This window comes from Drosophila gunungcola, assembly GCF_025200985.1.
Source record: "Drosophila gunungcola strain Sukarami chromosome 2R unlocalized genomic scaffold, Dgunungcola_SK_2 000004F, whole genome shotgun sequence".
Lineage (NCBI taxonomy): Eukaryota > Metazoa > Arthropoda > Insecta > Diptera > Drosophilidae > Drosophila > Drosophila gunungcola.
Genome location: NW_026453167.1, coordinates 1,683,696 through 1,700,604, shown reverse-complemented (window position 1 = coordinate 1,700,604; position 16,909 = coordinate 1,683,696). Strand labels below are relative to the sequence as shown.

The following is a 16,909-nucleotide window of genomic DNA, read 5'->3' as shown; positions in this document are numbered from 1 at the left end:
TATGATAATCTATGGCAATATCAGCAGTCGATCTCTGAGAAGATTGTTTGCTTAAAGATAAGAACTCGGTTATGGTTTTTTAGAATAGACTTCGGACATATGCTATGGAATAGTGTGGAAATAGTGATAAATTTAGTTTGGTATTTCTAATAATAATATGTATAACACCTCCAAATATATATATTAAAAGCTATTACTCATAACATAATAACTAAACTGAAAGATTATTCAACTTAATTCAGAGTGTTTTTTTATATAGAGCTGATTTATTGAAAGTTTTTGCCTAATTTTTCTGATTGGTCAGCTTTGTTCAGATGACCTAACAAGATTTGACAAAATTATAGCCTTAGGTCTTAAGAAATAATAATAGTTACTTCCCTTTATAACAAGAAAAGAAGCAAAATTTGGCAAGCCAAAGTTCATATACCCTTGCAGCTATTGCAAAAATTAAATATTCTTGAAAACATTAAAATTATGATTGATTATGTTGATTATGTTTACATTGATGCTCAATGATGCTAATTTGAAGTTCCTATAGCAGCTATATGATATCGTTTTCCGATTTTAATAAAATTAAAAGCGTAATTCTGATCTGTCAAATTATTAATTAATCATAAAGAAAAAAATTACAAAATTAAAAAGTTAAATTTTTTAAAATTTTATTTTTTTAATATTTTTATTGTTCCTATGGAAGCTTTAAGTTATAGTCGTCCAATGTTGAGGAAATTTAAACCGTAATTCTGAAATATTTAACCATTACTATATCTCGAAGAACTAAGCCAAAGCTATAATTGTTTTTTATTTATTTTTCCGATTGTTCCTATGGGAGCTATATGCTATAGTGGTCCGATCCGGCTCGTTCCGACTTATATACTACCTGCAATAGAAAGACAACTTTTGGGTTTGTTTGGGGTAGTTTGAGTAGAAACGGACGGACAGTCGGACGGACAGACGGACGGACAGACGGACGGACGGACACACGGACGGACACACGGACGGACAGACGTACGGACAGACGGACATGGCTAGATCGACTCTCCTAGTGATGCTGATCAAGAATATATACACTTTATAAAGTCGGAGATGTCTCCTTTACTGCGTTGCAAACTTCTGCATAAAAATTTAATACCCTCTGCAAGGGTATAAAAATGGGGGTTTACTATTGATTAACAATTTTTTACAATTTGTGAGGTGGTCAAAATTTTAAGATTGCTGGTAACATTATTCTAAAGAAAAGTCCCCTCGTAAATGACTAACTTCTTCTTTAGTAGTCTCTTATCTGTTACCGAATTGAGCTTTTAGCAGATGTGACAAGCGATTTAATCTGAAAGGGCTTTATCAATTGACTTATACGTAAATTCGGAAAAAGGCAATACTTGATAGAATGATAAGGTGCAAAGCAACTGATATAAAACGGCGCCTTTTGGCCAATTGATTTCACAGTCAGAAAAAGTTCCGAAATATGAAACCCATTTACTTCGTACTCTGCGTGTTTTCGCTGTGCCTTGTTTATTTGACCAGTGCCGAAATAGGCGAAACTGGGGAGACCGAGAGGTTCAAGAAGTACTCCGCATCTTGCAAGGAAATAAACCCCAAGAAGAGTGGTGTTCAAAAGATCAAAGTGGGCAATGATGTAATCGAGGTTTATTGTGATTCGACCATTGCTGGAAGAGGGTGGCTGGTAGTCCAGCGAAGAGTCAGTGTCGAGACGAACTTCTTCCGCAATTGGACCTCCTATGAGGCTGGTTTCGGTGACCTCAAGGGAAACTTCTTCATCGGTCTGAACAATCTGAACAAGATTACGGCCCTCAACCCTCAGGAGCTGTACATCCAATTGGTGGACTTCAGAGGAGAGGAGCGCTATTCCCACTACAACCTGTTTAACGTCGGCAATGTGTACAGTAACTACTCGCTGACACAGCTAGGCCTCTACAGTGGATCCGCCGGAGATAGTCTGAAATACCATCTCTACCAGCCCTTCAGCACTTTTGATAGGGATCACGACAATAGCACCACCAATTGTGCCGCCAGGTTCAAGGGAGCTTGGTGGTACAAAGATTGCCTTTCTAGGTAAGTTAATGTTTTGACTTGAGTGCATCAATCCCATACTTATCCATTTTCTCCTGCAGCAATCTGAATGGTGCCTATCTGGGTGGTAACTACACCGATCCCGATCTCCTGGGCTCTGGAATCACTTGGGGCGAGTGGAAGGGCTTCTCGTACAGCTACAAAACTGTCACTATTATGGTGCGCCCTAGATAAACCTTAGGCCCATGTGTAAATCATCGAAAATTGTGAGATACAATTTACAATTTATTAAAAGATTTGCAAAAAAAATAAAAATGGTTTTATTTATTAAGCAGTATTGATAAATGAAAAACCTCTCTTGTGTTTGAGTTTGGCTATAAGGTGATGATAAATATTTAAAAAAAAAATCTTTGATCTGATAAAATTTCGTATCATTTTGTTCTCGACACTTGGCGCTTGATTTTGATATGCTCCAATAGAGGAAGAAATATTTTGAAAATAGTTTGTTTACACTATTCAATTGTCAAAATTGTATGTGTTTGTTGACCTGAGATTATCAAATTGAAACATGCAATATTGTTTCTTTATACTTTTTTGAAATCGTTTAAAACCCAGATTTTTATAAGCCCCCATTCCAAGTTCAGCTCTTCAAATAATGTATCTCACAAATTATTCATTAAAAGATTTGCAAAAATGTAATAAAGCTTTTTAATTATCAGCAAATAATTCTTAAAAAAAATATTTTTGTGTAAAGGTGTAAATCTGAAGGTTTGAGGAATATTTTAAAAGAAATCCCTGCTTATTTGAAATCAGTCAGTGGGCAAGTCCTTGAAATATTATTTGCAAACAAATAATAAAGATTTAAAAAAATCTTTTATGTATGAAACTTTTATAAATATTTAAAAAAATATCTCTGCTTATTTGAAATCATATAGGCAATGGGCAAGCCCCTTAAGCTTGTCCGTCGATTTGATTACAATAAGGCTGGAATATTATTGCTTACAAAAACCAAATCATATATCGCTGATAAGAAACTTTTTCCCCGCATTTTTTTCGCCGTTCAAGTTCAAGTTCTCATGTTCTGTTTGCAGATATCATATTGTGGTTTATGAGAAACATTTGTCGGGCAGCTCAGTTCCTGTCCCCAATTCTGATTCTTATTCTGATTCTGGCTGAGCTGGGAGTATTGTATATCCGCTTGTGTATCCAATAACCGCATATAGCAGCGTAGCCCCGAAATGCTTTTGTTATTTATTATCGGGCCTCTGGAGACACTGGTGCACGGATAATGATGATGACTCAATTGACGGACAATGGACAACTTTCAAGTGAAGGAATTAAAGGCGAAATATCATATCAAGTTCTGTCCATTCATGCTGGACCTGGGGATATGGGGAATCAGCTGATCTCGGCAGTTTCTCCACTCACGGCGTGGAGTATGACAAATGTATAAGTGTATCGCATATCGGTGCTTCATGGTCATTGTGTGTGCCCCCGATAGCCATACACCCAAAAAAACAACAGAAGGTTTAGTAAGTGTGTCTTTAAAAAAAACTACAGCAAATGGTAAAGTATAAGTAATTGAGTCAAAAGATTAATTTCTATACCGAAAAGTCTAAAAACTGAGGCCTAATTTTTTTGACATAAGTTTTATTTTGATACTTTCGTGGCATTAATTTAACACTCATCTCACTGAGACATTTTTCATGTAAGAATAGTTAAGTTTCAATGAATTTTTTTTTGTGTATTTGAGATATGCCCTATACCACACAGTTATGTCTGAGAATGTTGGTGGGAACCAACCTTCGTGTCGGGACTTTATTTTAATTTAATTCTTTCTCGTTTGGCTGCGGAAGTATCGATGCGTTATTGGAGCCTCCAGGGTTTTAGTTTCCTTCAGGAATTTTCCTCGGAATTATTCACAGTCTTGGCGATTAAGGCTACAGCGGGCTTAGGCCTTCCGTTATAGACCAAGCCCAGGTAATTCCATCCAATCGCCGTGACTAGGCTGACTTTTGTGTTTGTGACATTTGCATCTGCCACACAAGCGTGGAATCGCCATCGCACAGACGAGTATAGAAACACACTCACTGAAGAATTGTTGAAAAAAAATTCCCATTAACTAAATAAAATTATGATAGATAGAATATACGGCTGACGGGCATTAATTGCATACTCACGCAAAACAAGTTTTCCAGATATCTGCCCGTCTTGGCAAAATCATTAAGCAAATTAAATTTGCATCTCAAAAAGTGTTTGTATAAGGCAGAAGAGCAAGTGCTGCCGGCAGCAGAAGACGAGGGGTCTTGAGATTTATTTAGGGGGGTGAGTCAGTGCGGTGGAAATTTCTTTTAAAGATTAATAATGAAATTTGTTTAGTTTATGATTCTTATTTTATATTATTTTTATAATGCAAATAATGTTAAGAGACATAATATTAAAATTATTAAAAAATTAATAGCTGAATAAATTTCTTTGAGAAAATATACATTTAAAAAGTTTATTTATATTAACTTTTTTATTAACACTGATATCATCGGCCCGATAGAGTTAGTAAAATATGGTATTTCTGATTTTCGTAATATATTTGCCATTAAGATATTGTTTTGAGGTATTATAGTAATGTGCTATAATGGATTAAGAAATATAAAATCATTTTTCTTTTAAAAAAATACATTTTAATTTTCTTAATATCTACTATTAAAGGAAAGGCTCATTTAAAAAGATATCGAATTTGCTACAATGTTATATTGAATTTAGCTTTTGGCTAGTGACTAAGTGATAATTAAAATTATTTTTAAGTCCTCGTAAAACAATTTTAATAGTGTTTAAGTGAAACAACATTTGCCAATTGTCCGCTTGAGTCACCCTTTTTCGCTGGCAGAGCAAGTGAAGGTCGCAGCAGCCGGACATCAGGGGCAGCAAAAGCAACAGCAAAGCCAAAAGCACAAGCACGCATTTCGAAATGTGCGAGTGTCAGAGGCAATTGAAATGCTTTTCAGCAAAAGCAAATCGAACTGCTCTGAAATGCTTTTATAATGAGTTAATAAGCGCTGCCCGCGAGCACCTGTTGCCATCGAAAGCCAACGACGACGACGAGTGCAAACTGCCAAGTAATTAAGAGATTTGCCGGCCAGCCTGGCCCAGATGCACCTAGCTTTTATTCTCCGACTCAGCTGGTTTTGTTTTTTTTAATCGTTTTCTTTTTTTTAATTTTTTTTTTTTTTGCCATTTTAATTGCTAATCAAAACGATTTGTAATTCTGCGTTGTCTATGTAATTTATTGACCATTACACAGCGTTGCGATTTGCGCTACGCTCGGCGCATACTCAAAAGCAGCAGCCCCCTTTGATCTACGCCCCTTTAAAGGGTGGGGGGGGGGAAATGGTGGGGGGGGGGTTGTTGAGCTGAGGTGGCGCCAAATGTCGCCACCGCATGTTTTCAAAATGAATTTCCGCCAAAGTGCAGCGCGAAGTGCGGATTCTGGGGTGAGGTAAGTTTTTTCGCTTAGTGGCCTGTAAGTACATATAATTGATCGATGGCATTAGCTGAATGTATTCCTACTTTGATTTGACATTGATTAAGTACAAAGTGCAACTAAGTGAGTTGACAGTGACGGAATAATTAAATTAGATTCAGATTAGGTTTATTCGACTACAATTTGATTTCCAAAAATGATTTGAAATAAATATTACTTATGTCTTAAGAATTTATTTATTAAAAAAGTATATTTATGCCTGAAGCTTTTGGACTTTTTATCTAAATATTTATGACATTTTGATACTCTAATCAATTTTTTGTAGATTTCTTTAAAAGTAAAAGAAACTACATTATTTAATTGTAATCTTGTTCAAATCATTATTCTACTACATTTATGCATTCTTAATTTTTGTTTTTATTACAAGCTGTATCAAAAACCTTGCTATCATAATTTGAGTTTTTTCTTCACTACTTTGTATGTTATTAAAAAAAACTTCTAGTCCAGATCGCAGAGTCTTTTAATAAATGATCCAAAAACTTTACAAAGACAGCGGGAATTTGTTTGCTGTCGAAAATATTACAGTTTTAATTTGTAAGTTTTTTCGCACGTCCAAACAAAAAGTGCCAAAAATATAATCAAAATGAAAATAAATCTGCTCACGGCATCGCAACAGGAAAATTGGACATGGATGCACGGATACACACGGCCTCGGATACAGATACTCGTACATTTACAGATACAGATACAGATACCGAGCACAGACAGTGATGTTGGCAGATACTTTTTAGCCACTTTGACTAAAGCAATAACATTAGCGCTCGGCTGGCGCAACTATTTTTGGCCAAAAAAATACAAATTGAAAATGTTTTTGATTTTTGTTTCTGTTTTATTTTGGAAAAAAACGCTTTTTGCAAAAAGGGGCGAAGAAACTGAAAGTGCAAAGCAAAAAATTTTGAACTTGGCACGAGGGAGAACAACAGAGAAGTGGATGGGATGGCATTTTTGGGTGCACCCAGATATCTGGTTAGGATTCGTATGCATCTGTGAGTGCGAGTATCTGCATCTGCGAGTACGCATTTCTGCGTTTGTCTGTAGTAAGTGCGGTTATAGTACGGTCAATGCACAGCGACGTAGACGGCCAGACAAGTATTTGCTTGCTTTTTGTTGGCTTTGTCATCGGTGGGGTGGGTGGTTGTTTTTTGAACGAGGGGGTGGTTTAGGAGGGAGGGATAGAGGGTGTTGGTCTGACCACGTCACCCAGCCGGGCCTCATCTTCAACGTCGTCGTCGTTGTAGTCGTCGTCACACATATGGCGAACTATTTTTAAATATGTTTTAATTATTTGCTGGCATATTCCTTAAAGCGTTGACTAGTCGTCGTCTCCGTCTGCTGACTGGCACCGCCACCCCTCCCCCCAGGCCGCCGGGCCACTCCCCCCCTCACCCAGCATCCCAAAAATCCCGGGGGTGTGCCACACATGCAACTACTTTCGAGGTTCTCTCCGCTAGACTTTGGTTTGCTCCATATTTTTTTAAGTTCCTTTTCCTTGTAGCACCCTTTTAAATTCTATGGCCAATTTCTTGTCCTCCTAATTAAGCATTGTTATTAGTCTGAAAACGTTGAATCTTTAAGATTTAAAGGTACTTCAATAACAATTATTATTATTTTCTAATCTAAAAGTTATACCATAAAATCAGATTTAAATTTATAAACCCAAGTTTCAAATCTTAAAATCTTAAAATAAATAAAATAAAAAGCACCTCTTAAATTCTAATTTTAAGATAAGCTACTACTATCCATATAATTATTTTTAATCTCCCAATCATTTTATTTATGTTTCAGGCTCTTCTCAAGTCCAAACTATTTCAATGGGATTTTTTATCAATTATACCTAAAATTCTATGAATATAAAAAACTTGAGAAACCCATTGAAGCTTACGTTTAAACTGCTTTCTTTCAAACTTTTAATTTTTTCGCGAAACCTTAGAGTATTTATGGCTTCGTTTTTCGGTTAATTTTTTCAGCCACTCTTTGCAGAGTACATTAAGTGTGAAGTTTTTCGCCAATAGAAATATTATTGTCGCGTCGCGCATAATGTGTCGCAGCTTGCATGTAATTTTCTAGATCTTGCAGCCGCCTCGGCTGACATACTCGCGCACTAAATAACAAAAAATAAATAAAAATGTCTGAAAAAGACAAAAAAGGAAACAAAGCACTCAAAAGAAATAATCAGCTCTTCTATTGCAGTTTTTCTTATTCTTATTCTCATTCTTAATAGGATACTAAAACCATTTATGTGTTTTTTTCATATTTTCCTTGAAAATATTAAAAGCAAAACAAATAAGTAACTGGGAAGTGTGCTGGCCAACTTCGGCCAAGTGAATTTCAACTAATTTCTATTTTGTTTTAATTTTTTTCCTTTCGTCTTCTTATAGAGTGGGCCGCACCCATCGATCCAAACCCCTCGATCCGTTTGGCTATCGAACTGTAGAGCAAGTCAAACATGGAACAATCGGTCAGCGACAATGAAAATGCCAAGTGCGAGTACGAGTACGAGTAGCTTTTTGCCGCCGCTGCGGCTTTCGAACAATATTTTTAGTTGTACTTTTCATTTTCTATTTATTTAACTGCCAGCAGTGGCAGCAGACTTGAGTCTTGAGTCGGCCAACAAACCGCATGCACGCTCGCTTTACAGGCTTCTTTTTACCACGGAAAAACTAAGGGGACTTTGGCGGGCAATGGGTTTTTCCAGACGAGACGAGACGAGACGGCACGCCAATGAAGCGAGAAAAATTACTGTTTGTAAAGTGAGTTTGTCAACATGAGGCGTGTGCATCGCAGAACCAGACAAAAGCCAGATACAGATACAAATACAGATATACAGATACAAACAAGTATCATTAACGCAATGCCCAAACCGTTAGAGAGGCATGCATTCGTGCTGGACTTGGTTTGGTGGCATCTTTACCTGGAAGCCGACTCCAAAAAGTCCATAACTCCAAGTATTTTTCTGCAGAAGTTTGGGTTCGTTTGGTTCGCTGCAGCTCCGCAGATCAAGAGGGGGGCAGAAGTGGGGGACATGGGCAATGTAATTGAATACCTGGCATACTCATCTTTTCTCCACTTCAACCATGTTTACATTGGCATGCCCATACCCTCACTGGGATTATGCATTTTGGTCGGCACTTGATGAGCATTTTGTTGGCCAGGACTATGAATTAGCTAAGAGTTTGATGTGGTTGTAGCTGCTTTAAGAGCAGAAAAAATAGCAAGTTGTTAAGATCTAACAATTCTGCTTAGAAATAAAACGCAATTATATCTAGATTCTTTTTGAGTTAGTAGATAATTAATAATTTTCTAATTACCTTTATTAAAAAATAAAATTAATAATCACTGGGGACTAATTACCTTTTAAAAATTTATTTTAGTAATGCCTTTAAAATGTTTGAAATCCCAATTAGAAATGTTAGTAAAAATGTAGACATGTGCCTGCTGAACAAAAGTGTTTAGATATTCTTGCACTAATTCCCTAAATAAAGTCAATAACAATTTTCCTTTAAATAATATATTTTAGTAAATAAATTTAGTTAAGGGTAGTAATTTTATATATTTGAGTTTCCAATATATTAGGGCATACATTATTCAGCCCTCGGTGGCTCCCAGTTCCTAGTTCTTTTAAGTTTTGTTTGACTAGGCGTACGCTTATGGTTTGTTGTCCTGGCTGAAAATGGCACTGGACCCATCATAGATGGAGGCCCAGAAGAAGGCCCAAACCAAGGCTACTGGATAAGGTCTGCAGCGTTGTCAGCAATTACTCATTTATGGCTTGTCCCGGCATTTTTCGCTCTCGGCTTCTGTGTGAGCTGGTATCTGTGTTTACTGCCTTCCACAGCTCAAGGCACTGAGAAAGAGGAGAATTCAATTAGTATTCCCTTAATTCCTTAAGGGAATTTGATTTTCCTTTGATAGAAATAGTTGAGCCTAATAATATCGATGTTATTTTAAACCCCATAAAACTTAAAATAAATTGGAATGTCAAGCCATATAAAATTGTATATTATAATTTATATTTAACATTTAAATGTTTAATAATAATAAAAAAAAAAAAAAAAATATGTCTTTTTACAGTATAAGTTAAAAATTGAGGAAGTCAATTTAAATTATTTATTTGATATCTTATCACTAAAAGTATAACTTATTATTTAATGGGCTGATCACGAACAGTTACAAAAGTTTTATCAAATAATTAAAACAAAAGAAAAAAGAAAAAGGAAAAAGGAAAAGGAATAAAAAAGGAATCAAGTGTTCAGGGAATGATAGAGTTAATTGACAATTTTTAAGCGTCTTAATAATCTATTGATAATTAAATTAATTACTCTCAATTTTATTGAATCCCATTCAATTCTAGGTGTGCCATTATTTTACTTTTACCGAAAACCAATTATAATTTTTTATATTACCGATTTTTCATAATAAGAAAATATCAAAAAATTATATATATATTTATATTATTATATATATTTTTTTTCTCTGCACCTATTGATTTATGCATTCAACTTGTGCTTGGTTCTGTGTGCTGCACTTTTTTATTGGATGGCCGAGGATCCTCGCCGGTTATTGCCTTCTGCCTCTTGCGGCTTCTATTTATAAAGATTACGTGTAATTAAAATCGGTTCCCCAGCATCCTCTACTCCCATCTCGTTACGCTTGTCAACCGACCGTTACTTGCGAAAAAACGAGACAAAACAAAGCTGAAGTTGAAGTTGTCGAGGGGAATCTGGTTCCAACAACTTGACTGGGTGGCGCAGCAGGTTGACTTCTAGATCGAGATTCTCTGTGACATTATATAATTGGAGCGCTTTTCTTATAGGAATATTGATTGCATTATAATGGGCAAGAAATGTGACCAGGGAAGCTTCTAAGCGAATAACTGTGCTCGACAGGAGACTTTCAAGTTAACCCCATAATATTATATATATATATATGAAACCAAACAGAACTTTATAATGAGACTCAAAAGTGATAAGTTTGTATTAAGGAACCACCCAGAACATTTTAATATATAGAAAACTAGATGTTTTATGGATTACATTTTTTTACATATGGAGACATTTTTGTTCAAAATAAATTAAAAAAAGCCAACCCGAAAATCAAATAAAAATGAATTTTGCTTTTCTACGGGCCTAAAAATTATTTTCCCATCTTAAAAATATATTTTTTGTTTATTTATTACACAAGTTTCAAATTCTCTTTATCCTCTCAAAAGTCAAACCAATTCGATGCGTTTGGTCGGGATCCATTGGAAATCAGGCCTGCGGAACTGTTCGTTCCACTCCATTGAAAAGCAAAACTGTTCTCCCGATTCGGGCTAATCAGGGCCATTAGATTGCCCATTATCTCGGCAGTCGATAGCGACTGGCAGGGATCGAAGGTTCTCAAGGGAGGGAGGGTGGTACGCGAACGTGACCTTTGACATACACAGTACTCCGCGCTCTCGGCAACAGTCCTCCTCTGAAGCGATAAGCAAATTGAATTCTGAAGACGTGTAATCACATTTCGAAATTCTATTTTAATAGGGCATTAAAAATAAATTCTTGTACCCGATTCCGACTTCGACCCCGATGCCGCCGGAGGATTATCAGTGCCGAGTGGTCGACATGACCTCGGCGTGAGTGTTATCGAGAGCCCCTAAATACTCCCAATGCAAGTTGGTGTTATTTTTCATCCGACAGAATCGGAATCTTTATGTGCCATTTGACACAGTTGGACAGCTGGACAGGCACTGTCTCACTTATGCAACCGAATGTTTAACGCTATCAGCCAATTCCACACAGTGAAGCCTCTAATCTCTGACACCCTCCGATCCTCGTCCCCATGCCCTTTTCCCATCCCCATTGCCATCCAATAATGGGCATGTTTTGAGCGCATGAAATAAGATGTAGTCTATTCTTGAACCCCACTGAACTTTGGGCTAGAAAATGCAACTAATTTACTTAGAAACATTTTTCATTTATATTCTAACTAAAATGATTGCTGATAGGTTTGGGTCAATTAAGTCCGACCAAAAGAGAGGCAAATATTTCGGGTTATTCAGGGATTTAATTTAATTACTTAGAATATATTTTGTTTTGAGAAATCACATGATTTGGGAGTCATTGGTTAAGTAATGAGTTCTGGAAACTTTTATTAAATAAAATGTTTTCTGAGAACTGGGGTATTTTAGCTCGAATTAAAATGTTCCAATTCGAACTTTAAGCAGAATACATAAAATAAACCAAACTCTGGTGATATTGGCACACTTGAATTTTTTTTTAATTAATAATAACATATTCATGTACCCACTGATTTTCTATTAATTCTTCTTATACATAGTTTATTATGTTAAATTGTTTTATTGCTTTTTATTTTATATTGCTTTTTATTTTTCGACTTTGATAATGTATACATTTTTTGGCGTTGCATTTAACTTTTATTTTTAAGACTCTGACATTTTGTCGAGGAGAGAGTACGAACCGAGAATCGCCGGCGTCGAAGACGTTCCTGTTCCTCTTAAATGGCGCTCCCAAAACTATTTTTGCCCTCCGTCCGTCAGTCCGTTTGTTTGTCCGCGAGTGTCTCCCGTGTCCGTCCGTTCATCAGTCCGTTCTACAGTCCGTCCGTATTCGTTTGTGTCCGCCTCTGTCTAGCCGTCAGTTTGCGGTGCGCCTTTAGTTTTAGCATTTACTTCTAGCATAGCTGGCATTTTTGTAGCAATTCGTGTCTATATGGCTTGTTTCCCCATCGTGCTTCTTTTTTTTTTTGCATTCTATATTGTATTCGGTGCTCTCTTTGTTTTGGGTCCGGGTCTGTAAATGCCGCGTGCTCATCACTCGCAGACACTTTAGAATGCAGCGAGTATCTGTGAGATGCGAGATAGATGGATGGATAGATAGGCGGAGCAGACGGATCTTGAGAGGCGGAAGGCGGGGGAGTACGAAAGGTTTTGGGGATGGCTAACCACATTTCACAGGGACTTACTGGACTTACTGAGCTAGTGCACTATTTATTTTATTTACTATATAAAACTACAGATATCTTAAAATAAATACTTTTAACGTTGTTTACTCAACAATTTTTTTTTGTATTACGCCTTCTTTTGATTTTTCCACCTGTACCATCTTAATTTATCATCGCCCTTGTTTTTTTTCCCTTCACCACCTTCCTTCATTTCTTCACCAGGACCCTTACTCATTTCTTCAGGACCCGCATTTTTTCTTCTCCACCACCTTCCATTTTATCTTCGCCCCCGCCGGCTTCTGCCTTTTCTCCACCGCTTTCTTCTTGTTCCATCTTTTTGTTATCCTGAAACTCCTTTTGTTGCTGTTTGTTTTTTATAGAAGATTCGTTTACCTTTCTTTCTTCACCACCACATATTTCTTCATCAAATTCTCTTCATCACCATCTTCGCCATCGCCTCAGCATTTATTTATAATTTATTTAAAAATATAAATTTAAAACATAGTTCGGCATATAAAACGAAGAGATTGTTCTTGGCTTAAGAATAATTAATACTTAATTGGGGAATAACATACAATTGGAAAAAATCAGACTTTGATTATTATAATATCCAGCCTATTTCCATAAAACGATTCATTTAAGTAGTTGCTAAAAATAAAGAACTATTGTTAGAATAAAAAGTTTTTGAACATGTCAGCTATTTTTAATGCAAGCAAAGAATTCTTAATTTTTTCCCTGTGTACATACCGATAGAACAAATCCAAGAAAAAGCGTATTGTCTTTGAGTAGAGAGACAATAATATTGATAAAATTGTTACCAAATACAGGCAGATAACCAGACAGCTTTGGGCTACAAATCAACAACAAATCGAATGAAATCTGCGAATAAAACCCATTTTTTCCAACTTGCTTAATGCTAATACGAGGATTTCTCGCCATACTCCTGCTGCTCCTCCGCCTGCTGTTTCACTGCACCCATGGCCACGTCCTGGTCAAGGCAAGTGGTATGGTACCCCCTCTATAACTTCTTCAACCTGTTCTTTGGCCTTCCAATCACAGAGACACGGCCACCTGCACAAACGAATGGTTAATCCGCGAGAGCTCCTCAATGATTTTGCAGCTATCCAGGGAGCAGGAACCGCAAACGTTTCCCCCAAAAATGCTGGAATATCGCCTGCTTCGCTGTACGACGTTGGTGGATCAGGAACGGGAGCGGGAACAGGAGCGGGAACAGGAGCGGGAACGGGAGCGGGAACAGGAGTGGGAACAGGAGCGGGAACAGGAACTAGAACTGGCACTGGAACCGGCGTGGGAACTGATTCTGGAGCCAAGCACAACACGCAAAACAACTGCGATGGTGGTGGTCCAAATGGCAGCGGAATTAATGCCAAGTGCAATGTTAATTCCGTCTTTACGCCCGGTGATCCCAAGCAAAAGTCCTCTGCGATAGCCATTAAGGCTGCCAATGATGCCAAGGCGGCCAGTGAGGCGCAATCGGCCGCCGGACAGGCTGCAGCCCACCACATCAAGCTTGAGCTGGCCGAGAAGGCCTTCCAGTCGGCCAAGGCCGCCGAGGCAGCCCTGATGGGCAAACAGATGATGGTGGATCAGCTGGAGCAGGAGGTGCAGGAGGCCACGGCCGTCGTGGAGGAGGAGACTAACTCCATTCACCACACGGAGGCCAATATGAATGCCGCTGTGGAGGCGGCTCGAGCGGCCACCCAACAATTCGAGGCCATCAGCGAGCTGCAGAGGACTGCCCGCGAAGCGTTGGCCAATGTCCAGGCGGTGGCCCTGGGATCGCAGCAGGAATTGGCCGCCAAGACGCAGCTCCTCGAGGCCGCCCGCAATCGGATGGGCGTGCTCCAGAAGCAGCTGGTCAGTGCCCACGATGACTACGAGAAGACCAAGCAGGCGGCCTACAAGGCTGCCTGTGCGGCTGTGGAGGCCAAACAAAGGGCTGGCAGTACTTTGTCCCATTATTATATTTTTTAAATTAATTATAATATTTTGGAATTCATGATTTTTGTGATCTGCCTTTCCAAAATATATTTTCAGTAATGGATAAATAATGTGAATAATGTGACCTGCCTTTCCAAAATATATTTCAAGTAATGAAACCGAAGTTTTCTTGGCCATTTCATTAACCTTATTTGAATAATAAATATTTTTAACGCTTTTTGTACAGTACTTTGTTCCATTATTATATTTTGATTTAATGGGGTCTTTAAAAGCACACATTTCGAGCCTATTAGGGCCTTCACAAGCAAGCCAAAGTTCGACTTCCCTAATAATGATAAGTAACACCATTTAATACGGTACCAAGGTGTATAGATTTGCCTTACCCGAGACATAAACATACTCATATTGAAGCAGTAAACAACGAATTCTGATTACTCTCAACGAGATTTAGCAGGTGTGCAATGGGATTGGGTGACACTCTGTGGGTTCTATAAAATGGTTCATTCAGAGAGCTTTTTCCACAAAGTGATTCCATTACTCCAACCGAGATGAAGTACCTTCTGGTAGGGATTGCCTGGGTGGCCAATTGCACCTTCTCGTTTGCCCTAGTGCAACCTCATAAACTGGCTAAAGGAGGTAACCAATCCAATATTCCCCCAACCAATTGATAACTCTCAAATTCCTTTCAGAAAACGGCTGCATAAGTAAATCAGGTGTGAATATGGCTGTGGGCGACATTGAGCAGGATGTCCACACTTGCGGAATTGTGACTTGTGAAAATAAAGAAGGAAACGGTTATAACTACTAGTAAGTTCACTAGTTGGGTGAAAATATACACTCAATAACTCATTTAGTTTTATCACAGATCTTAAAAATAGGTGTTGAACAGTTTTAAAGCTGTTTGCAAAAACTTTTTCAAAAGCTGTGTTTCTATTGCACGACAACAACAGCATATAACTCTCATAGGAAAAATCGGGGAAAAAAATGTTATCTAAGCTGTTTTTCATTTTTTTTGTTAGTTTTTCGATTTATAGTAATGGTTTACATTATTTAGGAACTACGGTTAAATATTTGTTCAAAATCGGACGACTATATCAAATAGTTTAAATGGAAACGCTTTTAATTTTTTTTAAATCAGAAAACGATCAAATAGTTAAATGACTTTAAATATGCTTATGCTTTTCAACTTGTGAATCCCTTAAGCTCTCAGATACCTTTAAAGGGGTTTTATTCAAGTTTCTATAGATATAAAAAATAAATTATTATTGATCATAAACACTTGACTGCAGTGACTTTAAAAGCAAATACATCCTTTATCCTTTGATATTTCTGAATCCCTTCAGCTGTCAAATACCTGTACAGTTTGCGGAGTGTGCTGAATCTGCTGTCTTGACGCACGTAGATTTTCCGGATTGCTGCTGGATTTGTGCCGCTTGGACGACCTGCGATGATGGGACAAGTGGTGGGGTTCCTCCATTGCCCGAACTACCAGGAGGAAGTGATGAAGTTGCCTCAGAAGGAGGGGCAGAAGGGGGAGCAAAAGAGGGAGCAGAAGGTGGAGCAGAAGGGGGAGCAGAAGGAGGAGCAGAAGGGGGAGCAGAAGGGGGAGAAGAACCCAAAGTCAAAGGCCAAGCTCCTGGAGAATTGGCAAGCCTAGAAGAACCCTCAGCTCTGTTCCGTTCTGAGACTACTGATCCAGTAAATATTGAAGCCGAGCGCCCCAAAGAACGATCGAAAGGAAAAAAGAACTCCAAGAAAGGCACTACCAAGCCAGATGGATCAACTTTACCCGATGGAAATGGAAACATAAAGTTTGGCGGTGGCTCACCAATTTCCAAGTTCGGTGAAGACAGCGTGTAAATTAGGTGGCAGATTTATATGTTTTTTTTTTTTTATATCCATGGATTTTATTAATTTTAAGCCCCGAAATTGTTCACATACGGCAATAAATAAATGACACGACAATGTGCACTTCATTTGTCTGCTCGCAAAACTGACCCACATATACACACGTCAGATCGGGAGTGATATCTTTGCGGGCATATTTCTGGTTTTCATACGATTCTGGTTCTCCCCCTTTCTGGATTTTGTCTTGGTTTTTTTAATTAGCCGCCGCTGGCGTACAAATCTGCTCGAAAAACAGGAAAAGGGTTTCGGTCGCGGGTCCTTCAACCCGAGTGAAAAAATTTCAAAAAAATTATAAAGCAAAGTAAACGGAATACAAGAAAAATCGAAAACCAGATCTCTTCGCGAGTATGGGTATGGAATGGGCATGGGATTGGACTTGGAATTGAGAACTTGAGCAAGCAGGTAGGGCTCGTTCCCTTTTGGGAAAAACCAGAATAACCCCAAAATAAAAAATGAAATGAAGCACTGAAATCCCGAAAGCTTTTTCGGCCAGACAATTTGTGTGAGTGCGGCTGCAGTTGACACTGAAAGACC

General features: G+C 38.0%; 3 protein-coding genes and 1 long non-coding RNA gene across 10 annotated transcripts; 3 read left to right on the top strand and 1 right to left on the bottom strand.

Annotated features, from left to right (window-relative positions):
- Positions 1-1,430: 1,430 nt before the first annotated feature.
- On the top strand, positions 1,431-2,344 carry LOC128254240 (ficolin-2). The gene is made up of 2 exons (XM_052983149.1): positions 1,431-2,070; positions 2,130-2,344. The coding sequence occupies exons 1-2, from the start codon at positions 1,463-1,465 to the stop codon at positions 2,260-2,262; spliced, it is 741 nt and encodes a 246-aa protein (XP_052839109.1). The 5' UTR covers positions 1,431-1,462; the 3' UTR covers positions 2,263-2,344.
- Positions 2,345-7,582: 5,238 nt separating this feature from the next.
- LOC128254239 (merozoite surface protein 2) lies at positions 7,583-14,659 on the top strand. 4 transcript variants are annotated; one of them, XM_052983147.1, is made up of 4 exons: positions 12,353-12,479; positions 13,333-13,502; positions 13,565-13,700; positions 13,731-14,659. In XM_052983147.1, the coding sequence occupies exons 2-4, from the start codon at positions 13,419-13,421 to the stop codon at positions 14,498-14,500; spliced, it is 990 nt and encodes a 329-aa protein (XP_052839107.1). In that variant the 5' UTR covers positions 12,353-12,479; positions 13,333-13,418; the 3' UTR covers positions 14,501-14,659. The 4 variants fall into 4 exon arrangements, with proteins under 4 accessions (XP_052839108.1, XP_052839106.1, XP_052839107.1 ...); XM_052983148.1 differs by lacking the exon at positions 12,353-12,479 and adding an exon at positions 7,583-8,316 and having other exon boundaries at positions 13,333-13,509; positions 13,565-14,659; XM_052983146.1 differs by lacking the exon at positions 12,353-12,479 and adding an exon at positions 12,115-12,208 and having other exon boundaries at positions 13,565-14,659.
- On the bottom strand, positions 8,690-12,163 carry LOC128254244 (uncharacterized). Of its 4 annotated transcripts, XR_008267532.1 has the most exons (5): positions 11,110-11,368; positions 10,743-11,020; positions 10,046-10,233; positions 9,147-9,410; positions 8,690-8,754 (listed from the first exon to the last, which is right to left on the bottom strand). It is a non-coding gene; the product is annotated as an uncharacterized LOC128254244 (long non-coding RNA). The 4 variants fall into 4 exon arrangements; XR_008267533.1 differs by lacking the exons at positions 8,690-8,754; positions 11,110-11,368 and adding an exon at positions 12,023-12,163 and having other exon boundaries at positions 9,077-9,410; XR_008267530.1 differs by lacking the exon at positions 8,690-8,754 and having other exon boundaries at positions 9,077-9,410; positions 11,110-11,365.
- Positions 14,660-14,889: 230 nt separating the features above from the next.
- Positions 14,890-16,327, top strand: LOC128254016 (uncharacterized). The gene is made up of 3 exons (XM_052982780.1): positions 14,890-15,103; positions 15,157-15,274; positions 15,811-16,327. Exons 1-3 carry the CDS (start codon positions 15,016-15,018, stop codon positions 16,325-16,327), a joined length of 723 nt encoding a protein of 240 aa, XP_052838740.1. The 5' UTR covers positions 14,890-15,015.
- Positions 16,328-16,909: the final 582 nt, after the last annotated feature.